The sequence below is a fragment of the Rhinolophus sinicus genome, chromosome 5 (genome assembly GCF_057876585.1).
Source record: "Rhinolophus sinicus isolate RSI-liver-muscle chromosome 5, RSI-T2T, whole genome shotgun sequence".
Taxonomy (NCBI): Eukaryota; Metazoa; Chordata; class Mammalia; order Chiroptera; family Rhinolophidae; genus Rhinolophus; species Rhinolophus sinicus.
In genome coordinates, this window is record NC_142505.1 from 79,115,465 (window position 1) to 79,133,959 (window position 18,495).

At 41.5% G+C, this 18,495-nt stretch overlaps 1 protein-coding gene across 3 annotated transcripts in view; it reads right to left on the reverse strand.

Annotated features, from left to right (window-relative positions):
• TRPC7 (transient receptor potential cation channel subfamily C member 7) overlaps nt 1–12,697 on the reverse strand; it is a 126,927-nt gene extending 114,230 nt beyond the window's left edge. For all 3 annotated transcript variants that reach the window (XM_074313552.2, XM_074313551.2, XM_019740210.3), the window contains exons 1-2: nt 12,368–12,697; nt 3,790–4,567 (exon numbers count right to left, since the gene is read on the reverse strand). In XM_074313552.2, the coding sequence (XP_074169653.1) occupies nt 3,790–4,567; nt 12,368–12,369 (780 nt within the window). In that variant the 5' untranslated portion in view covers nt 12,370–12,697. The remainder of the gene's footprint in view (nt 1–3,789; nt 4,568–12,367) is intronic.
• Between the last annotated feature and the right edge of the window lie 5,798 nt (nt 12,698–18,495).

Genomic DNA, 18,495 nt, shown 5'->3' on the forward strand with positions numbered 1-18,495 from the left:
AGCTGTAACTTGACCGAGACAGACAAACTCCTTATTTCTCCATTGCTACTCCAGGTGCCTCTACACAGAGAGAGCCTGTTCCATCAGTGAAACACCTCTGAATAGTCCATCCCACGCCAACCTTCCCCTTCTCTGTCTCCTACTGCACAGATAAACCAATCAATGCAAATGTCACTTGCTGGCAGTGCTCCCAGACCCCACATGTTAGGTACTCTGGTCAAGACCAGGAAGACACACTCTCCCCTCCGGGACTGGAGTGGCCATTGGCACCATACAGGGCAGCGTATGACTGGTCTTGAGTTATTTAATGTGGGTTGATTTGATCTCGTTAGTGACCTTGTAACCATCCTTAGCTTCCCCATTTCACTGTGTTCATCAAATACCTCTATTAAATCCATACACGTGGGAGTTTAAACCATAGATAAAACTAATCACTTGCTTTATCAGTTGAAATGATTATCCTTTGAGGATTTCCTTCATTTCCTTCATTAAGTATTTATGGAATGTTTACTAGATTACTGAGCACCATTCAAGGTACTAGGAAGGCCTCCATGGCCACATCAAGTTTCAATATCTTTCTAGACCCAAGAAGACCAGAGAGACATAAGAAAATCCTTGAACAGCTGCATAATTTCCACACTAAAAATAATGGTTTTCTAGCAGGCATCTGACTCCAGCCACAGTTTACTTTAGACCTTGACAGTGGCTGTATTTCTTGCTAATGACTAGGCTCTATTCTGGTGATGAATTAAAGAGACTCCAAAGACAATTGCCTCAGTTGCTGACTCTGGGCTTTCATGCATGATGTTAGGAAGAGTCACTCCCAGAATGAGTGTTTTAGAGGATTTGGAGGATGACATATGACATCTCCTTTGAAAACCTGATAGCTTTTTTACACAGTTGATGACATAGGGTCATCTCCATAACACGTGGCTATCGTCAGCAATGCTTAGTGCCTTTAAAGCAGAATAGACTCCTAAGGAGTGCGCTTTAGAACACATACACTTACTTTTTATTCTTTTTATTACAATTTGACTTGCCTCTTGCTAAGCTGCTCTCTTCTCTGAGAAGATTTAGAATGTCAGGAATGCACATACAAAGATAGTTGAATAAGTAATAAAGTTCTAAAGGAATGCCTATGTTAATTTGTACTGTACCATTTGTCGACAATCTGAAAGACATTATTTCAAACAAAGGTAACGAGGGGGGATGCTAATAGCCACCAAATGTACTTATGCTAACTTTTATTCTGTGTAAGTCGTTGCACTGTAGAAAGGAATTATCATCATGTTAGTAGTGTTCTTAATTGTCCAAAATTTTCATAATTTTTAAATCAAAATATCATAGTAAATGCTTTTAGCAAACTTCCAATTTTAGATATTATATATACTCAAATATGCCAGACTTCAAGTTTTAGTAGAAGGAAACAAATGGACCAGATGTAATTCCAAATGTTAGTCTAGCATCACTTTATTTATTAAGGCTGGCAGGCTCCCAGATTCCAGATAACTAGAGAATTGTATAATTATCCAGGTAATCTGATCCAGAAAACATTTTTTTGCTTGAATTGATTTTTCTTGGCCAGAAATATCTCAGTTCATTGGCTTAGCCATTTCATAGCCTATCCAGATTCAGTCTGAAGCCCAGAGAAGAAGCAAAATGCCACCAAGTTTCCTTGGCACATCACTGGCCTCATTGCTGGTTAGTGGAGTTTATTGTGCAGAAACAAGGAAAGAAGAGGCAATGGCTATATTCCTTATGCGTTTCCTTGGGTAGCTCTACATCTACAAACACCAATTTTTCTAGATGAGGCTGTAAGCAATGCAGGATTTAGGGAAGTGTCTCCAATTCAGTAGGTGTGTCCAAGATGGGGGGACAGATGGAGTAAAATTAGTTTAATTCTAGTATCCTTCATCTATTCACAATCCTTGGTGCCCTGCAGCTTCCGGTAGGCCTGGCTCTGCTGTCCCTAGCGAAGGGGGGTCCCATTCCCACAGAGAGGCTTCCATGGCCTCATGCAGACACAGCTACATTGTCCGCCTCTTTAGTCCCAGTGCCTCACTCCACGTGCTCTAATTCATCTTACTACCAGTCCAGCAAATTCCCCAAACTCTGGTTTTCATCATTTTAGTCCTCAAATCCCACATTTGCAGTGGTGCTCACTTCCTGCAGGATGACACCCGAAGTGCTCAACATGCCCGGCAGGGTCCTCACATCTGCCTCCAACTCATCTCTTCCGCTTTCTCCCGTGGGCCTCCACAGGAAGCCTTTATTCTAGTGACAGGCTTCTCGTCGGTCCCCTGCCTGCTGTGGGCCATTCTGGACCACTCCTTCACTTGCCTCCTCTGCATGCCCACCTCTCTCTTCCCACTAATCCAGTTCCTCCTGCTCAGCAAGTCCCAGACCCATTCTGCTTCCTCCTTTGAGATTTCCCTGAACCACGCGGGCCATGGGGTCACCCTTGCTGTGAGTAGGTACCCATCCTTGGCACCTGATTGTGTCTCATGCAGGGGAAGCTCTTACACTGACATCTTTTTAGGACAATGAACTATTCTTCTGCAGGTGACATCTTTTCCCAGTGCCGTATCAGCCCCACATGTGACACGTTTTTGTATGCTCCATGCCATCATAGGCTCTGATTGAGTGGCAGGAGAGAAATTAGGAGCCCAGTTGTAGATTCCACTCTTCCAGCCACATCTTCTGTGGAAGAGAATCCCTTATCATTCAGATAAAGACAAATGAACCTCTGAGAGGCCCAATGCAAGAACAAGGCCGGTGACTCTCAATTTCCTGTAATGACCAAGAGCTGGCTCTGGGGTCTGAGTGCCTATATCAGAATAATGATTTTTCTACTTCCTGTCTAAATGATACCTATCTCTGTGCCCTTATATAAAATGAGGATAATAATGGTATTCATATCAGTGGTTGTTGAGCGGATTAAACAACCTCATATAGTAAGGCATTTAGTCCATGGCATACAATAAGTACCACTAAATGTTTGCTTTTAATTATTATTAAACACTGTCAGAAGAATTAGGTCCCGATCTTGTCTTGCAGGGGGAATATCAGTTGACAGAAAAGCAGAGGCCCACTTTTGAATAATAGACCTTAGCGATGGGTCTCCATCCCCTAGGCTAGCTGAGGTCCAGGCATTCTCAGGGTGGCTGGATTACAGGGCTTTGCCCTGGGCCCATCTACTGGGGTGACAAGCCCAACTCTACAGAAACGGTTTTCTTTGCATTTTCATATACCCCCTCCTCAGCCTTTTGCCAGGACAGTAGCAAGAGCTTGCTAAACTGAGAAAAGGCTGCAGCCAAGTCTTTCTAGCATTCAATATGAGACTGAATCTAAGATCAACACAGTGCAGGTTGGGATAGAGATATGAACAAGACAAATCAAAACCATGCAGATGAGACAACCAAGAAGTCCAAGACCTGGACTAGGAAACCACCACAGGTGTTCTAGACACTCCTGAGGTCCCTCAGGGCAGAGCTCAGGCATTTAGACTAGAGCCATTAGACAATCCTGCCTGCATGCTGTGTGGGTTTGTGCTTAAGTCAGCGCTTTACCGCATTTATGTGGTTTCAGATATTCCACCTAATGGGCTGCTTTTTCTCAGGCCTACATCTGACGGAGGTCGAGGAAGTGGCCTTCCTCCCCGTGAGCCTGAAAGGCAAGACCCCGAGGCCTTTACCCCGTGTCGGACCGGAAGACAACCCGTCCGGCTACCGGACACACCCGAAGAGCCCGCCGCGCAAGCCGCCGGCAGCGAGGTGAGTGGCGATTTACCTTGAATTCAGTCTCAATGTTGGCTAGTCTGGCTAACTCGTTGCTGAGCTCCAGCGCCGTGAGGACAGGGTCTTCGCTGGACAGGGACAAGTAGGCGGCGCTTGCCAGCCCCTTGTAGGCGTTCATGCGGGAGCGCGAGTGGCTGAAGGAGTCCTTCCGCTGCTTCTCCGTGCACTCGGCGCACTTGCAGAAGTAGTCGTGTGGGCGCTCGATGCGGGCGCCTTTGAGCAGGAGGATGTGCACGATCTCGTACTCCTGGCAGTGCGCGGCCAGGATGATGGGGGTGATGTCGTGGGAGAAGCGCGTGCCGTCCTCGTCGTAGGCGTAGAAGTCGTCGTCGCGCAGCTCCTGCTCCAGCGGGCTGAGCGTCAGGCGCTGGCCCTGCGCGAAGGCCGGGTGGCTGAGGATGGCCTCCACGATGCGCACGTAGCCCTTGCTGATGGCCAGCAGCAGCGCGTCCCCCACCCGCGCCAGGTTCTCCTTCTTGAGCAGCAGCTCCGTGACCTCCAGGTGCTCGTTGCCCACCGCCAGCTGCAGCGCGTTCTGCCCCATGTAGTCCACGCAGTTGAAGTTGAGGGTCTTGGATTCCTCTAACATTTTCCTGACCACCGGGATGTTGCCGTACTCGGCCGAGTCCAGGAAGCGCTCCTCCTCGGCGGTCAGGCTGGTGCCCTTCTCGTTGAACATGTAGGCGGGGCCCCGGATGGCCTGGCGGCGGCCCTTCTCCCGCAGCGTCGTGTGCCTGCGCTGCATGTTTTTGAAGGTGCTGCTCCCCAACCTGTGGGGCGACAAGGCAGAGATGCTGCGTTACTCTCCCACGGGCCTGTGGGCGCCCCAGGGGCAGAGCAAACGAAAGTTGTTGAGATTAAAAAAAGAAAGTCGTGATTGAAATCTTAAGAGAAATTGTGAAACCTTATTTGAAATCATTGTCTTATCCCTGAAGTTACGACAGATAGGATGACCTGAACTATCCTTATGCAGATAGAAGAATATTGATTTTGTTACCCAGCATCTCTGCCCCGTGGGTGGAGAAGTGGTGGCAGAGCTGAAATGTGGGCCTAGGTGGAGTGTGATGGGGGATGAGGTGGCAGGTGTGGGGTACTGATGTAGCTGACACGGGCCAAGGGCTCCTAGTCGTTTTTCCATTTGTGCAGAATTGAACACGTCATTTACCTTCTCTGTGCTTTTCATACAACGCTTCTCTAAGCCTTTACCTGTACAATGTGGATACCTGTTTGTGTGCTGTAGGGTCCATAGGAGGATCCAGTGAGGTGATGTGCATATAGTTGGTTTGATTCTGTCCCCTCCTGCCTACTGGTACGCCCAGTTCTCTGTGGGCTGTGCCACAGAGATGGCCACCAGGATACCGCTGCCTCTGGTTCCACCAGGATTTTGCTCCCAGTGAGCTCCCGCACGATGACAGAACCGTCCTGATGTGCAAGGATAGCCACACCCCTGTTTCTACATCCAGTGCTAGACGCTGTGGGGACTGCTTGCTTTCCGGTCCCCACAAAGCCTAAGAACCTACTGATGGCAAGATGTGGCCGGGAGCACCATTCCACTTACTCATGGCACTGCAGCAGCCCTCCTGAAAAAATTCAGCTGTAACTTCTCAGGATTGAACCTGGGTTTTTATATGGAGGGGAGAACAGGTCAATTTTTATGCTAGGTTCATTTCTAGCTTGTTCTTTCCCACTGTGGCATAGTGTAGAGGTTAATGCTATTAGTAATAGCAGTTAACATTTATTAAGCACGTATTATACTCCAGGGACTATACTAGGGAGTTAATATACTTCACATGTATTACTTGTATAATTCTTGTATCAATCCTATAAGGAAGATACTGTTATTATCTTTACCTCAGATGAAGATACTGAGACATGTGAGGCTGAGAGACAGGCTTTGAAATCAGGAAGTCTAGAGTCAGAATCCTGGCTCCAGTTTTGCAAGTCTTGTGACTTTGGACAAGTTACCTAACCTTTCGTTTGCCAGGGTATTAAAATGGCAGACTAGAGAAAATAACAGCTATAGTGTAATGTGAGCCGGAACCAGGTACCCCATCTCCAGCTAGCCTTGAGACCTTGAGCAGGTCCCCAGCTCAAGATGCTTTAATTATAAAATAGTCTGGACCAGATGTTCCCTAGCTTTCTATGAACTTGAACATTTCAAACTTCTCTGATTCTCCAGTTGGCTCATCCATATTTTCTGTCCTCCTTTTCTGGTCTACCCCCACTCACTCATTATTCAAGGAATATTAGAATGGCATACATTCCGATAAGAAAGTATCCATTTTAAAGAGTAAGTACTTGGGGATTTGTTTTGAACTATATTTCATGTTCCTAACTGTCCTTTTGTTATTGCTCATGTCACCATGCATAAATAATACTCAGTATTTCATTCAAGCCATTTGTAAAAAAACAATCACAGAGGAAGGTTTTTATTAAACTTAGTGTTTGAGATTAAAAAAAATAGTGTCACTCAGTTTTAGCATTTTTTTTTTTTTTTTAATAATTGCACTTGCTTTTGTTTTCTGCTCATTTTTCCTTTTGACCTGCTCAACCCTTTTGGGTTTAGCTCCTTTAGGAGGCCCTGTCTGGTATAAAGCGGACTTCGAGGTCAGAGCATGTACTTTCTGCCTAGGCCTGAGTCACACTTCTTGGAGAAACTGCTATTCAGCGGAGCAGCTTCTTTCACTGCAAAAAGTAAAAGGAATAATTATGGGCAACTCCCTCAAAAGGCAGCTGTGGGTGATAAATCCTAAAAGAGAGTTCTGTGCTCCTTTGGGAAGAGCATCTGAACGGCCTTCCACTTTTCTAAAGTGCACTTTGATCGGAGGTTGCTGGGGAAAAGATTCTTAGGATTCAAGTTCATGAGCTCCTTCCGAGTCCATTGCTCTCAGCAATTCCATCATTCCAGGGAGAGAGCCTGCTCATTGGTGCCAAACAGACTGTAGATTGGGAGTCCAACAGAGACCCTTTCAGGAGAGAGGGACTCATAAACAGGGCGTAGTACGCACTTATTATCTTAGGTTTTTCAAAAGGAGAAGAGGTGACTGAGTTGAAAGCTAAGCAGTCACCTCATTTTTATTCCCAAAGGGCCTATTTCAGAGGATGTTATGAACTCAGTTTCAAGGTCTGTCATCTGGGTACACAGACTCAGGTGGGAATTGAGCCAGAAGACTAATAATTTTCTTCGTATAATGACTTAGCCTGTCCTCTGATGAGGCTTCTACCCCTCTCAGGAGCGCCTCTCTGGACTTAGACATCCAGCATCTGAGCAGTGTGTCAGAGATGAAATGGCAGCTGTCCTAGAAGGAGCTTGAGCTTGATTTCATATCCCTTTTCCATTAGAGGTCTGCTCAAGAGGCAGAATAGGTCAGACTCCAAGGTCAAGGGTACACGACTATTACACAGCAACAAGCCATGGGGAAATTAATTCAAAGCAAATGTAATAACTACTGAACCAAGTCAGAACAAAGAAATATTTCGTAAAGGAACACATAAGTACCCAATCTGAATTCAGAATCCACATGAATATCGTAGATGCTACAGCCTGTAAACTTAAAGGATGTTAAAGCATTGTTTGTTAATTCACCTCCTTAAACAAACAAGCAAAAAGCAAGGTATTAGCATTCTCATTTTTAGGTAGGTGAAGCAAAAAGACTAAACCTTAGGGCAAATAATTCCTGCAAAGAATCTAGAGCATTATATATATCTTGCTGTTTCTGTAATAATTATGTCTTATCAAAGCAAAACTATATACGCATGGCTAGTATTTGTCAGAAGTTAAAATGTCCTCACCAGCTGACATGCGTTTTTCTGAATGACCTTGAAAGCAGATACCCAGATGTAGTAAGAAGTAAACAAGCCTCTTTTTCCCAGCCTTGGAAACCTCAGCTCTGAGATACATTTGGATGCTCACAGAATTGTCAGTCCTCCTTTCCTAGCAGAATTTGGCATTGATGAAACCTTATGGGCCTTCAAATCATGTCTGCATACAGCCAGATAATGGGGCATGCTACTCATTGAGATTGCTTCCAACGTCAGGGGTTTCACAGTAGACCCTGGGGCCACATGAATTGATTCAGACATTGATGGAGGCCTTTATCTCACTGGGGGCTTCTTAATAGTTCTGACTCCCGTTTATGCTGATATCCTGTAATGATGCTTTTCAAACATTTATTTTTTTCAGCTTTACTAAGGTATAACTGACAGAATAGTAATATATTCAAATTATATATTGTGGTGATTTGATATATGTAAACATCATCAAAGGAATCCCACCATCTAATTAATTAACACATTCATCATATATATATATGTACATATGTATGCAGAGAGAGGGGGGGGGAACATTTAAGTGCTAATCTCAATTATATAAGACAGTGTTATCCTATATCACCATGTTTTACATTAGCTCTTCAGACCGTATTCATCTTATGGCTGAAAGTTTGTGTCCGTTTACCAGCCTCTCCCCATTTCCCCATTTAAACACCGTGAATATAGTTAGCCATCATGTCCTTGTCATTTCATCTTGACTTTAGTCAGGCTGAGCCATACATTTCATATGGGTTGGAAAGAATCCACAGAAGATGTGTTAGAAAGATGAAGTCATTTGGTCCACAATAGCTGGCGGCCAGAGCTCACACTCATGAATCAGATGTGTTGCTCTGCTGGACTCTGGGCGTCTTGTCAGTTTTAGGGCCAGCGATGAGCAAAACGATTCTCCCTAAAGTGCAATTAGCATTTGATTGCCCATACTTTAATATTTTTCTTAAAAATGAACTTTGAATGCAAATGCCTTTTTATTTGCATATATTATTGAGATAATGAGTGATCAAACTCATCAAACACCTCAATTAAGATACTGTGTTTTTTCATTTTCCATAAATGCATACATTGACATTTGATGTCATTGAGAATAAGGGTTCCAGTGGAAACAAAACCGTATTTGAGAGGAGAACTGATTATTAAACTCCCTCTTAATCCCTTGGTTGCTATTTTTATCAAGCTGCTCTTAAAGATGCATCAGCTGGTCTGAAGGAAGCCAGATGTCAGTGATCCATGAAAAGTATGAATTCTGTACCCGAAGTCCAGCCTCTGTCATCTGGATACACAGATGAGCATGACCATAAAACCCTTTGGAGACAGGGATTGTCATTAATTACTGATGAAGGAAAGGCCACTTAATCAAAATGCCTTTTTAGAGATATTTGTTGTCTTTTGAAGAAAATTGCTACATGCACCATAGGACTCTGTGGAAATTTCTCAGGCCTGAAACCAATTCAGTCTGTAACATTCCACAATTGAACATATAATAGAACCAAACAAAATTTAAGAGTCAGTTCAGTCACCCAGGAAAACCCAGTTCTGATCTGTGTATCTTCTCTCAAGTGTACATATTCTGAATTTCAGTCCAGAGCCACAGTGATGAAATAAATAGTCAAGAGATTTGGAGTCTTCTCCTAAACCTCAGTTCCCTTACCAATGGAAAGGGAATAATAAAATCTATCCTTCTGGATACTTTAAAGCCTTTTACAAATGTCCATGACAATAAAGATCAAAACCTTGCATATCAATACACTTAAGTAAATGATTATAAATGGGCTTACTCTACATTGATATATTCAGCTTGGCTATCTTTCTAAATGACTATAAAATAGTGATAGTTAACATATATTACATATTTGCCATGTGCCAGACACCATGTTAAATACTTTATATTAATTATTATTTTAAATTCATACCAGTCATATGATAAACTTAGCTATTTTCCTCACTGGCTAATCATAATGATTGGCATTTATTACAGATTAACCACGTTGCAGGCACATGCTGAGTATTTTACATGCATTAAATTCTCATAACGACTACATGATAATAGGTGCTATTGTCATCCCCATTTAATAGCTGATGAAATGAAGCTCAGCTGAATTAACCACTTTACAAAGACTACACACCTTAGGAGTGATAGACCCATTATTAGGAGTCTAACCTGTCTGATTTCAAAGCCCATGTGTTTGGCTGGGATACTGCTGCCATCCGTTCTCCTCCTCCTGCATTTTTTTCTAAGTTTCTTTAGACTAAATTTTTCTGTTAGAGTGCAGGATCCTTGAGGGCCAGAGAATGTTACTTGTTTATATGGTATACATATGTACCTAGCATCTAGTACTCCTGATGCCTGGCGTATGGTGCATGATCAAATAATGTAATAAATTCTTAAATACTTGAATTAGGGTTGGTCATTAAAAAAGACCAAAAAAAGAGAGGTGTTAGTCTTTACCAGTGGCCTCCTCACAAATGTAGGAGCTGTGTAATCCTTTAACTACTGTTTCCTATTTGTAATTGAGTTTCAAGGCAAAATTAGTTTCCAGTTAGCTCCACTATAAATAATGGCCCATACGTTGCTAAATGAAACAGCTAATATCAGAGGGTGTATTAAGTTCCTTGGGTGAGTGGGACTAAAAACTGAGGGATTCCCACTTCTGCATAATACTCCTAATTTTAAAAATGTATTTCCAAAGGCGTCCAACTTATTTCTAAGTATCATCTTTCTTATTCTGTTAAAGTTGAGGTAAGATAGTGCATATAAATTACAGTGCCTGGTAAGTGCTCTAGCAACATTGGATAATATTAACTATTGTAGTTTAATACCATTATAATAATTGTGTATCTAAAGCATTCAAGTTGCCATCTAGTGACAATAATTTGCTTGTACAACACAGGCATTTTGAATAAGAGAAAAAAAGACATCCACTTATTTATCCCATGAATATATATGAGTTCATATATACCTTGCCAGTCAGGTCCTACAGGAAACAAGCAAAGTATCCTTCTGCTTCTCATTACAATACATTATGTTGAGATATATTTTCCAAACAATTCTGCTAATGTGGGATATTTTTTTCCCCACTGCATCTTGGATTGAAAATATTGCATAGTGTTCCTGAATGTTAAGAAATGATTTTATCAGCAATTTAGTTTCCACCAAATCATCATTTCTCTAAACATTATTTAGAGAAGAGGTTATTCTCAGTATTTTCAAACCACCTTATGTATTAGCCATCCAAGTATAACTAGTGCTTTGTTTGTGCTGCTTTTATTTCTTCTTTCTTTTTAAATCCTTATTTGTCTCTTTGGAACTGGGGAGTTATGAAAATGTATGTCTATATCTCATTGTGTATAGCTCCAGATAGAGCTGATAGTTATGTTTTTTTTAAAAATTCGAATAGTTACGTTATTTCCCCCCAAAGATTTGCCTTGGAATAAAATAGATATGTGTAACCTTTTGATTGCATCATTGACCTCTGTGACAATAGTCTGAAATGAACATCTATTACCAAGGAAGTAAGAGAGGCCCTTACATCATGGAATGACAATAGTGAAGAAAGTAACATGCTGAATATTTCTCTGGGGGAGAAATGTTGATTGCTTTTCCTGAGCAAGAGATCCTGGCAGCTCTTATCCAGGATACCACATGCATCTGCCGTTAGCCTCGATGAGGCTCCACATAGTTCTGATTTTTTCTGGGTTAATTACTGCCTAAAGGAGTTAGCTAGTCTGTATGCCGCTAAGCTTAGGAGCAAGTGTTTTGGGAAATAAATTTTTATGAAATTATAATTGTGACATAGAACCTTGGTAAGTTACTAAATAATTAAACCAATGCCATTGTTTAGAAGATCTCAGAGAATGAGTTTGAATCATGTCCATAATGAATATTCTGGATTTTATGTGAATTCATTCATAAATCTGATGTGTGCCCAGTGCTTCAGAAATAGGAGCGACCAGCAGGTGGCATGCTGAGGCAAAAATTCATGGAGTGCCTCCAGACAGGGTCAATCATTACTGCCTTTTTCAAATCTACTGTAAATCCATTAAGCCTTGAAATTACAATTAATGGCAATAGCATCTTGGTTATGTCTACTCAATCATATGTAAGTGATTTTACAAATTCAAACTTAAAGAGGGAAATTCTGTGTCCCAGAGTTTCATAGCTCGTGTTAAAGCCCTGCCCAGATTACATCTCTTTTATTAGGAGCATGTTCGTTATGTTGAAATGGCAATAACATAAACGGATGTCTAAAGGACATACTTTCAACAAAGAAAAGGGAAAAAAAACCCCACAATCTTTCTTCTCACCTGTAGTTTTTTAATGGTGGCTTCTTATTAGAATATGGCCTTTTCCCTCCTACCCTCCTGCTTGTATTAAGATAAATGCAAACACACACACACACACACACACACACACACCAAATTAAGAAGCTGCCAGAACAGAAGTAGGAAAAGAAACAACGCACATAGTTTCTTCTAGGATTAAAACTACACTCCAGCACAAAGGACTGGGGACCAGAATGAGTTATCTGTTTCGAAATGGCTTTGTAAACTTAGACTTTCAATGAAAAGTGAGAAATTCCTCTACTAACTCAAAAAATAAGAAAGATTTCAGATCCAGATTTACATCTAAAAATCCAAACAATGCAGAGGGCTAATAAATAAAAGTTTAATTCCATATTTCAGCGAGAAAACAACCTCTACTGGAAAAAAAAAATCAATATGAAAGAATCATCACAGCTGCTTACATTGAGGGTGAAATACGCAGGCTTGTCTCTCCTCTAGTTGACCGGAATCCGGTGTTGAGTCCCGGGCACCTGACTCCCCATGGGTGGTAGCCGAGTAGGTGCCGCTCTCCGTGGTGCTGAAGTGCAGAGCTGGTCTAGTGAGCGGAGTTGCGAGGATGTGAAGGCGCGCTCCGCTGTCCTTTGTGCTGTAATGGTAAAAACTCGCCTTTCGAAGCAGACCCGCCTTACTGTTCTTTTCCTAATCTAGAGGAAATTTCCCAGGGAACATGACGGAGAAGGATCCGTCTGTGAGACTGGCATGTGGCGTGGCAATGAGTTGGAATAGTCCCCACCCCCTCCCCCAGGCAGTAGCTTTGTAAGGGAGGTAGCAACTCTGCCTGGCTCCTCAGGATTTCTACCTGCCCCCCCTCACGCCCCAGAGCAGCGCATCACACACACACACACACACACACACACACACACACACATACCTCAATTATATAAGGCAGCAGGCTCTGTCTCCTGAGGCAGAATATTCATCTGTTTAAATAAATTAAAAACGAGGAATGAACTGATTTCCTACCTGTTGTATCTTGTGTGTTTACAGAGGGAGGGAGTTAAGAAAACTAAAACCAGAGGAACCTGAAGAATGACAGCAGTAGAGTTTCCTTTAATAAGCTTTAAGGTCACACCCCACTTTGTCTTCTGTGAGTGATGCGTCTTCTAACTCTACCCTTTTGTTTCATACCTTTTTGCAGTGTTTAAGATTAGGAAGAGGTCAGTGTTGTAGGTCAAATCAGATGTTAGTAGCAAGACTTGAAAAAGATTAGCTTTCATTCGTAACATTCCATTTTTTCAAAGGGAATTCCTAATGTAAAAACCCATTTCCTCCATAGTCTCCACTCTGACCAATTGCCATGTTAACAAATGGTTTATGAGTCTTAAACACTAGGTATTTTGATGGCCTTATTGGAGAGAAATCTTAACTGAAATATTGCCTGTGTGAGAGCAACCAGGGTCACTCCCAGGACCTACCTGCGTCACTGAACAATAAATCAGAGTGCTTATTCTTTGAAATCAACTCATGGGTTAAAACTGAGGGCCTGTAAAGACTGTCTCTGTGTGCAAATGCAATACTTAGGATTAAAGAGTTGGCTTATAATGTATTTTGCACAATGCCATTCTGGGTTTATATGCAAATCGGATTGCATTGGTTCATTAACATGCCACTAGCATTTTTCTTTCTTTCTGGAAACAAGGTGGTGTGTGGGGAAAGACCCTGGAACATTGATTCACTTATTAACTGTGTGACCTTGGGCATAATAGTCAACCTCATTGAATCTCAGTCTCCTCATATGTAAATAGTGAGTAACAATGCCTTTTCCCAAATGATGATTAATTGAAATAACATATACAAAGCACCAAGAAGAATTAGCATTTAAGAGATGCAGACTAAGTTTGAATGTTCTTCCTCCAGTCCTTGCTCAAGAGAGGTTAAAGTAATTCTCTACTTAAAACCCTGTTCAAAAGCTTGACAACAAAGTAATTTTATTCCTATAAGCTTCTACACAAGCTTTTCCATGTTAACAATTGTACTGTATTGGATCATGCACCTTTTCAAAGAGAAATTTCCTTAAAATTGAAACTTTTTCTTAAAAAATGTTACAGTCTTGAAGGTCAAGGGAAATTTTAAAAAATTGGAATCAACAACAAATACATTTAACTTCCTTGAATAAAATGTAATTTTTAAGAGCTATTTAGTATTACACTGAAGAGTAGAGCAAAATATGTGAATCCAGCAAAAGTGTCTTAAACAACCACAAAGTTAAAAGGTTAAGACAGTGATAATGTCCTTTTGATTGGGATCCTCGTTATCACGAGTAGTGGACCAGTGTAGAAAAGGTTCTCTTAATTATAAAATGCTTTCTTAAAAATACTGTGTTGATCAAATTTATGGTGATGGAAGGAGAACTGACTCTGGGTGGTGCACACACAATGGGATTTATAGATGATGTAATACAGAATTGTACACCTGAAATCTATGTAATTCTACTAACAATTGTCACCCCAATAAATTAAGAAAAAATGCTGTGTTGTAGCTTTTAGTCAATAACAATGGAGATGAAATCTTATTATATTCTATTTTTAGTAAATAACCAAGAGAATATTTCCATGAAATTCTGACATGAACTATATTCTTGTTTCCACTCATGATGAGCTCGTTAAAAACAAACCATATTTTAAAAAGTACGCCAATGATGGAACAACAGTTATATGTATATGGAAGACGTGTGCTAATTATTTTATAGGTATATTACTTGAAGACAGGTCAGAGTCAGTACAGACAGCTCTTCAAAAGTGATAGAATAAGATGACATTTCGTGAAGGTTCCATCCTTCAGTGTCCACATTATTAGAGAGCTTTATCACATCTAGAGAATATGATACATGACATTTAGGTAAATGCTTGTAATCTGAAAAATGTCACATACATATAAAAATCTTTTCAATATATAAGACACAGAAGTAATTAGGGTCATACTACCGACAGTTAAATTAAAGCTCTTGGACTAGAAGCTGTGTAAGGTTCCTGTGTAAGGTCGTGAGCTTTGTTTTCTCCTAGGCTTGCAGTAGAGTGCATACCACTTCTAGTCAAACTTCTTGTGTTTTAATTCCAAATCTTCCATTCTCCAAGTGTGTCCCTCAGCTTCCGCTCCTGTAAAACCAAAATAATAACAGTCCCTTACTTGCTGAGTTGTAGTGAGGATAAAATGAGACACTCACATAAAGTGCTCACAGCGATGTCTGGCACATAGTCAGAGCTCAGCATATGTCAGCTTTCGTTATTGCTTAACAGCTCACTCTGTGACTGAATAGTGAATACGCTATTGATCTGTGGTTCTCAGGCTTTGTGTGCCCCATCATCACCTAACCAGCCTGTAAAAAATACAAAATTTATGGTGCTCCTAACCCGGAGAATTTGCATTTTTCCCCCCAAGAACTTCTTGTGATTCTGATATAGGTAATTTACATATCACACTTTGAAGAAACTCTGCTCTTGTCTAGTGGAAGACCAAATTGTTTTTAGAAAGTGCAGAAAGTCTGTTTCAAATGACTGAATCCTTTGGCATGCTCATTCTCTTTCTTCCACTCTCAGAATGTTCTTTAATAGTCAGTCCGTCCATGCTACTTTGTTCAGTTACTGGACAGACATGGCTATTTCTCCTAGATAGAAGTAGCAGTATACTAAGCAGACTTCTTTTGATTTTGTGCCTGTTGAAAAATCAGGAAAGGCTGACTGGTAGGCTGAGCATGTGTTCCTCCAATAAAAAGTTGTGATCCTAAATGTGTATTACTTTGCGACAGAAGCTAATCTGAAAAGGCTACATATTATATGATTCTAATTATATGACATTTTGGTAAAGATGAAACTGTGGAGACAGTAAAGAGATGAGTGTTGTGAGGAGTTAGTAGGGAGGGAGAGACAGATGAACAGGTGGAACACAGACGATGTACAGGGCAGTGAAACCATTTTGTATGATGCTCTAATCGTGGGTACATGTCATTATACATCTGTCCAAACCCACAGACTGTACAACACCCAGAGTGAACACTAATGTGAAGTTTGCACTTTGGGTGATAATGTATCAATGTAGGTTTATTAATTGTAACAAATGTACTAGTTTGGGGCATGTTGATAGTGGATGTGTGGGAGCTGTGGCTGTATGGGACCTCTCTGTACTTTCTGTTCAATTTTGTTGTGAATATAAAACTGCCTTAAAACACATAGTTTATTGAAAAAAAAAAAAGTCATGGTCTTTTGCCCAGTTTCTGGATCTGATCCAATTTTTAGACCTGGAGCCCACTGATTGAAGTGTTGGGCTGATTCCTAGGAGAAAGAACATCTAGATTCTTTACACGATAATGATTCCTTTAGTCCTTCCCCAAAGGGTCCCATTTTCATTTACTTGTGTAACTTTGCACTGTGGGAAAAGAGAGGAATGCCCAGGCATTTTGAGATCGGTTGGACACAGGGTCTGAGTTGACATTAATATCAGTAGGCTCATGGCCTCATCATGGTCCCTTGTTGGAGTGGTGCTATATAGTAACAGGGTAATAAATGGAGTTCTGGCCAAGGTTGAGCTTACAGGAGGTCCCCTGGGTCCATGAACCCACCTGATGGACATTTCCCTGGTCCCAGGATGTTAAGTGAGTTTGGCATGCTTGGTGGTTGATGCAACTTCTGCACTGGGTCCTAGTCATGTTGGATAAGAACTATCACAGCAAGGAAAACCAAGTGGAAGGCTCTTGAAACTATCGCCCACACCCCACACAGCCAAGATAGTAAAGTGAAAAATAATGTGGCATCCTGGAGAAGGAAAGTAGAGAAGATTGATGCACCCTTTAGGATTTAAAGGATACAGAGGTGATAGGCCCCAAGTTACCTCCATTTAATTGGTTAGTCTAGCAACTCCAGAAACCAATGGCCCCAGGGCGATAACTGTAGGCTACTGCAGTTGAAGCAAATAGTAGCCCTAATCACAGCCGCTGTCTGGATGTATCTTTGTTGGGGTAGATTAATAGGCTTCAGGTATGTTGCCATTGTTTTGGAAAGTATGTTAATTTCTATCCCAAATCATAAAAAAGGATCAGATATCAATCACATGGAATAGACAACAGTATATATTTAAAGTTTTGCTCAAAGACTTACTTTCACAGTCCTGATTTCTGTCATAATACAGAACAAAGAGATTTGGATCGCCTGCATAATATCACATTGATTTATTACATTGATGATATTACGTTGATTAGGCCAGATGAGCAAGCGGTTGTCACTGTGGTGGCGGTGCTGGTAAGACACATGTACTCCAGAAAGTAGACCATGAAACCTGTAAGGACTATGGGGTTTTCTGCATCTGTAAAATTTTTAGGGACCCAGGAATCAGGAGCATATCCCCTCTTAAGTATAAGATAAATTATTGTCTTTCAGTCTCCTGCCCAAAGAAAAAAGTACAATGACTGGTAGTTTTCTCTGGGTTCTGAGGCAGCAAATTCTACATCTAAGGATTCTGTTCCACCCTGTATTCCGGGAAGCATGAAAGATTGCCAGTTTTAAGTGGAGCCCCGAGCAGGAAAAGACTCTCCAGCAGGACCAGATTGTAGGGCAAGCAGCCCTGCTCTTTGACCATACAGTTCAGCAGATCTGAGAGTATTAAGGGTTATCATTGGTTGGAAAAGATATCATGTATAGTTTCTGGTAAGCTCCCAGTGAGAGAATCATCATTTGGGCTTTTGGAGGTACTGGAGCATGGCCTTGCCAATTGCCGTGGAGAATTATATGCCTTTTGAAAAACAACTCTGGCATGCTACCAGGTCCTGGAAAAGGTGGACCATTCAACCATGACAAACTGAATATATATCCAAAACTGTTCATCATGAACTGGGTTCTAGCAAATCCGTAAGTCATATGGTCAGATGGGCCCAGAAACAATTCATTATAAAATAGAAGTGGTATATGTAGGACTGAGTAATAGGACCAGGAAATGCAAGAAAACTACATGAGCATGAGCAGGGAGCTCAACTCTTCCATGGCACCCACCCCTGTGGGACCAGTGTTCCTTCGTCAGCTCCTTGCTATGGACATATTGGGAGTATAATACACCACATGAAGGAGGAGGAAAAAGCCTGAGTTTGGTATGCAGATAAGTTGGTTTAGTATTGGGATACATGTGAAAAATGATGGTAGCTGCACTAAAATCTCATTCCAAGATGGCCTGGGAAGATAGGGAAATCCTCTCAATGCACAGAGGATTGGTGGGCTTGGTTCTTCTTTTTGCATGGAAAGAGAACTAACCTGAGGTTAGATATGTACAAATTCATGGATAGTGATGAATGGCTTGGCCAGCTGGTCAGGGCCCTGGAAGGATAAAGAATGGAGGAGCAGTGACAAGAGAGTATGGATCAGAGGCATTTGGATGGACATATGGGAGTGATATGAATTGTGAAGATCTTTGTACCACATCTTAATGTCCACCAGATAGCGTCTACCATGGAAGTGACACTAAACAACCAGTAGACAAAACGATCTATGCAGCTGACAGCAGCCCACTTCTGTCATCAGCCACGTCAGAGCGGGCACAATGGGCACAT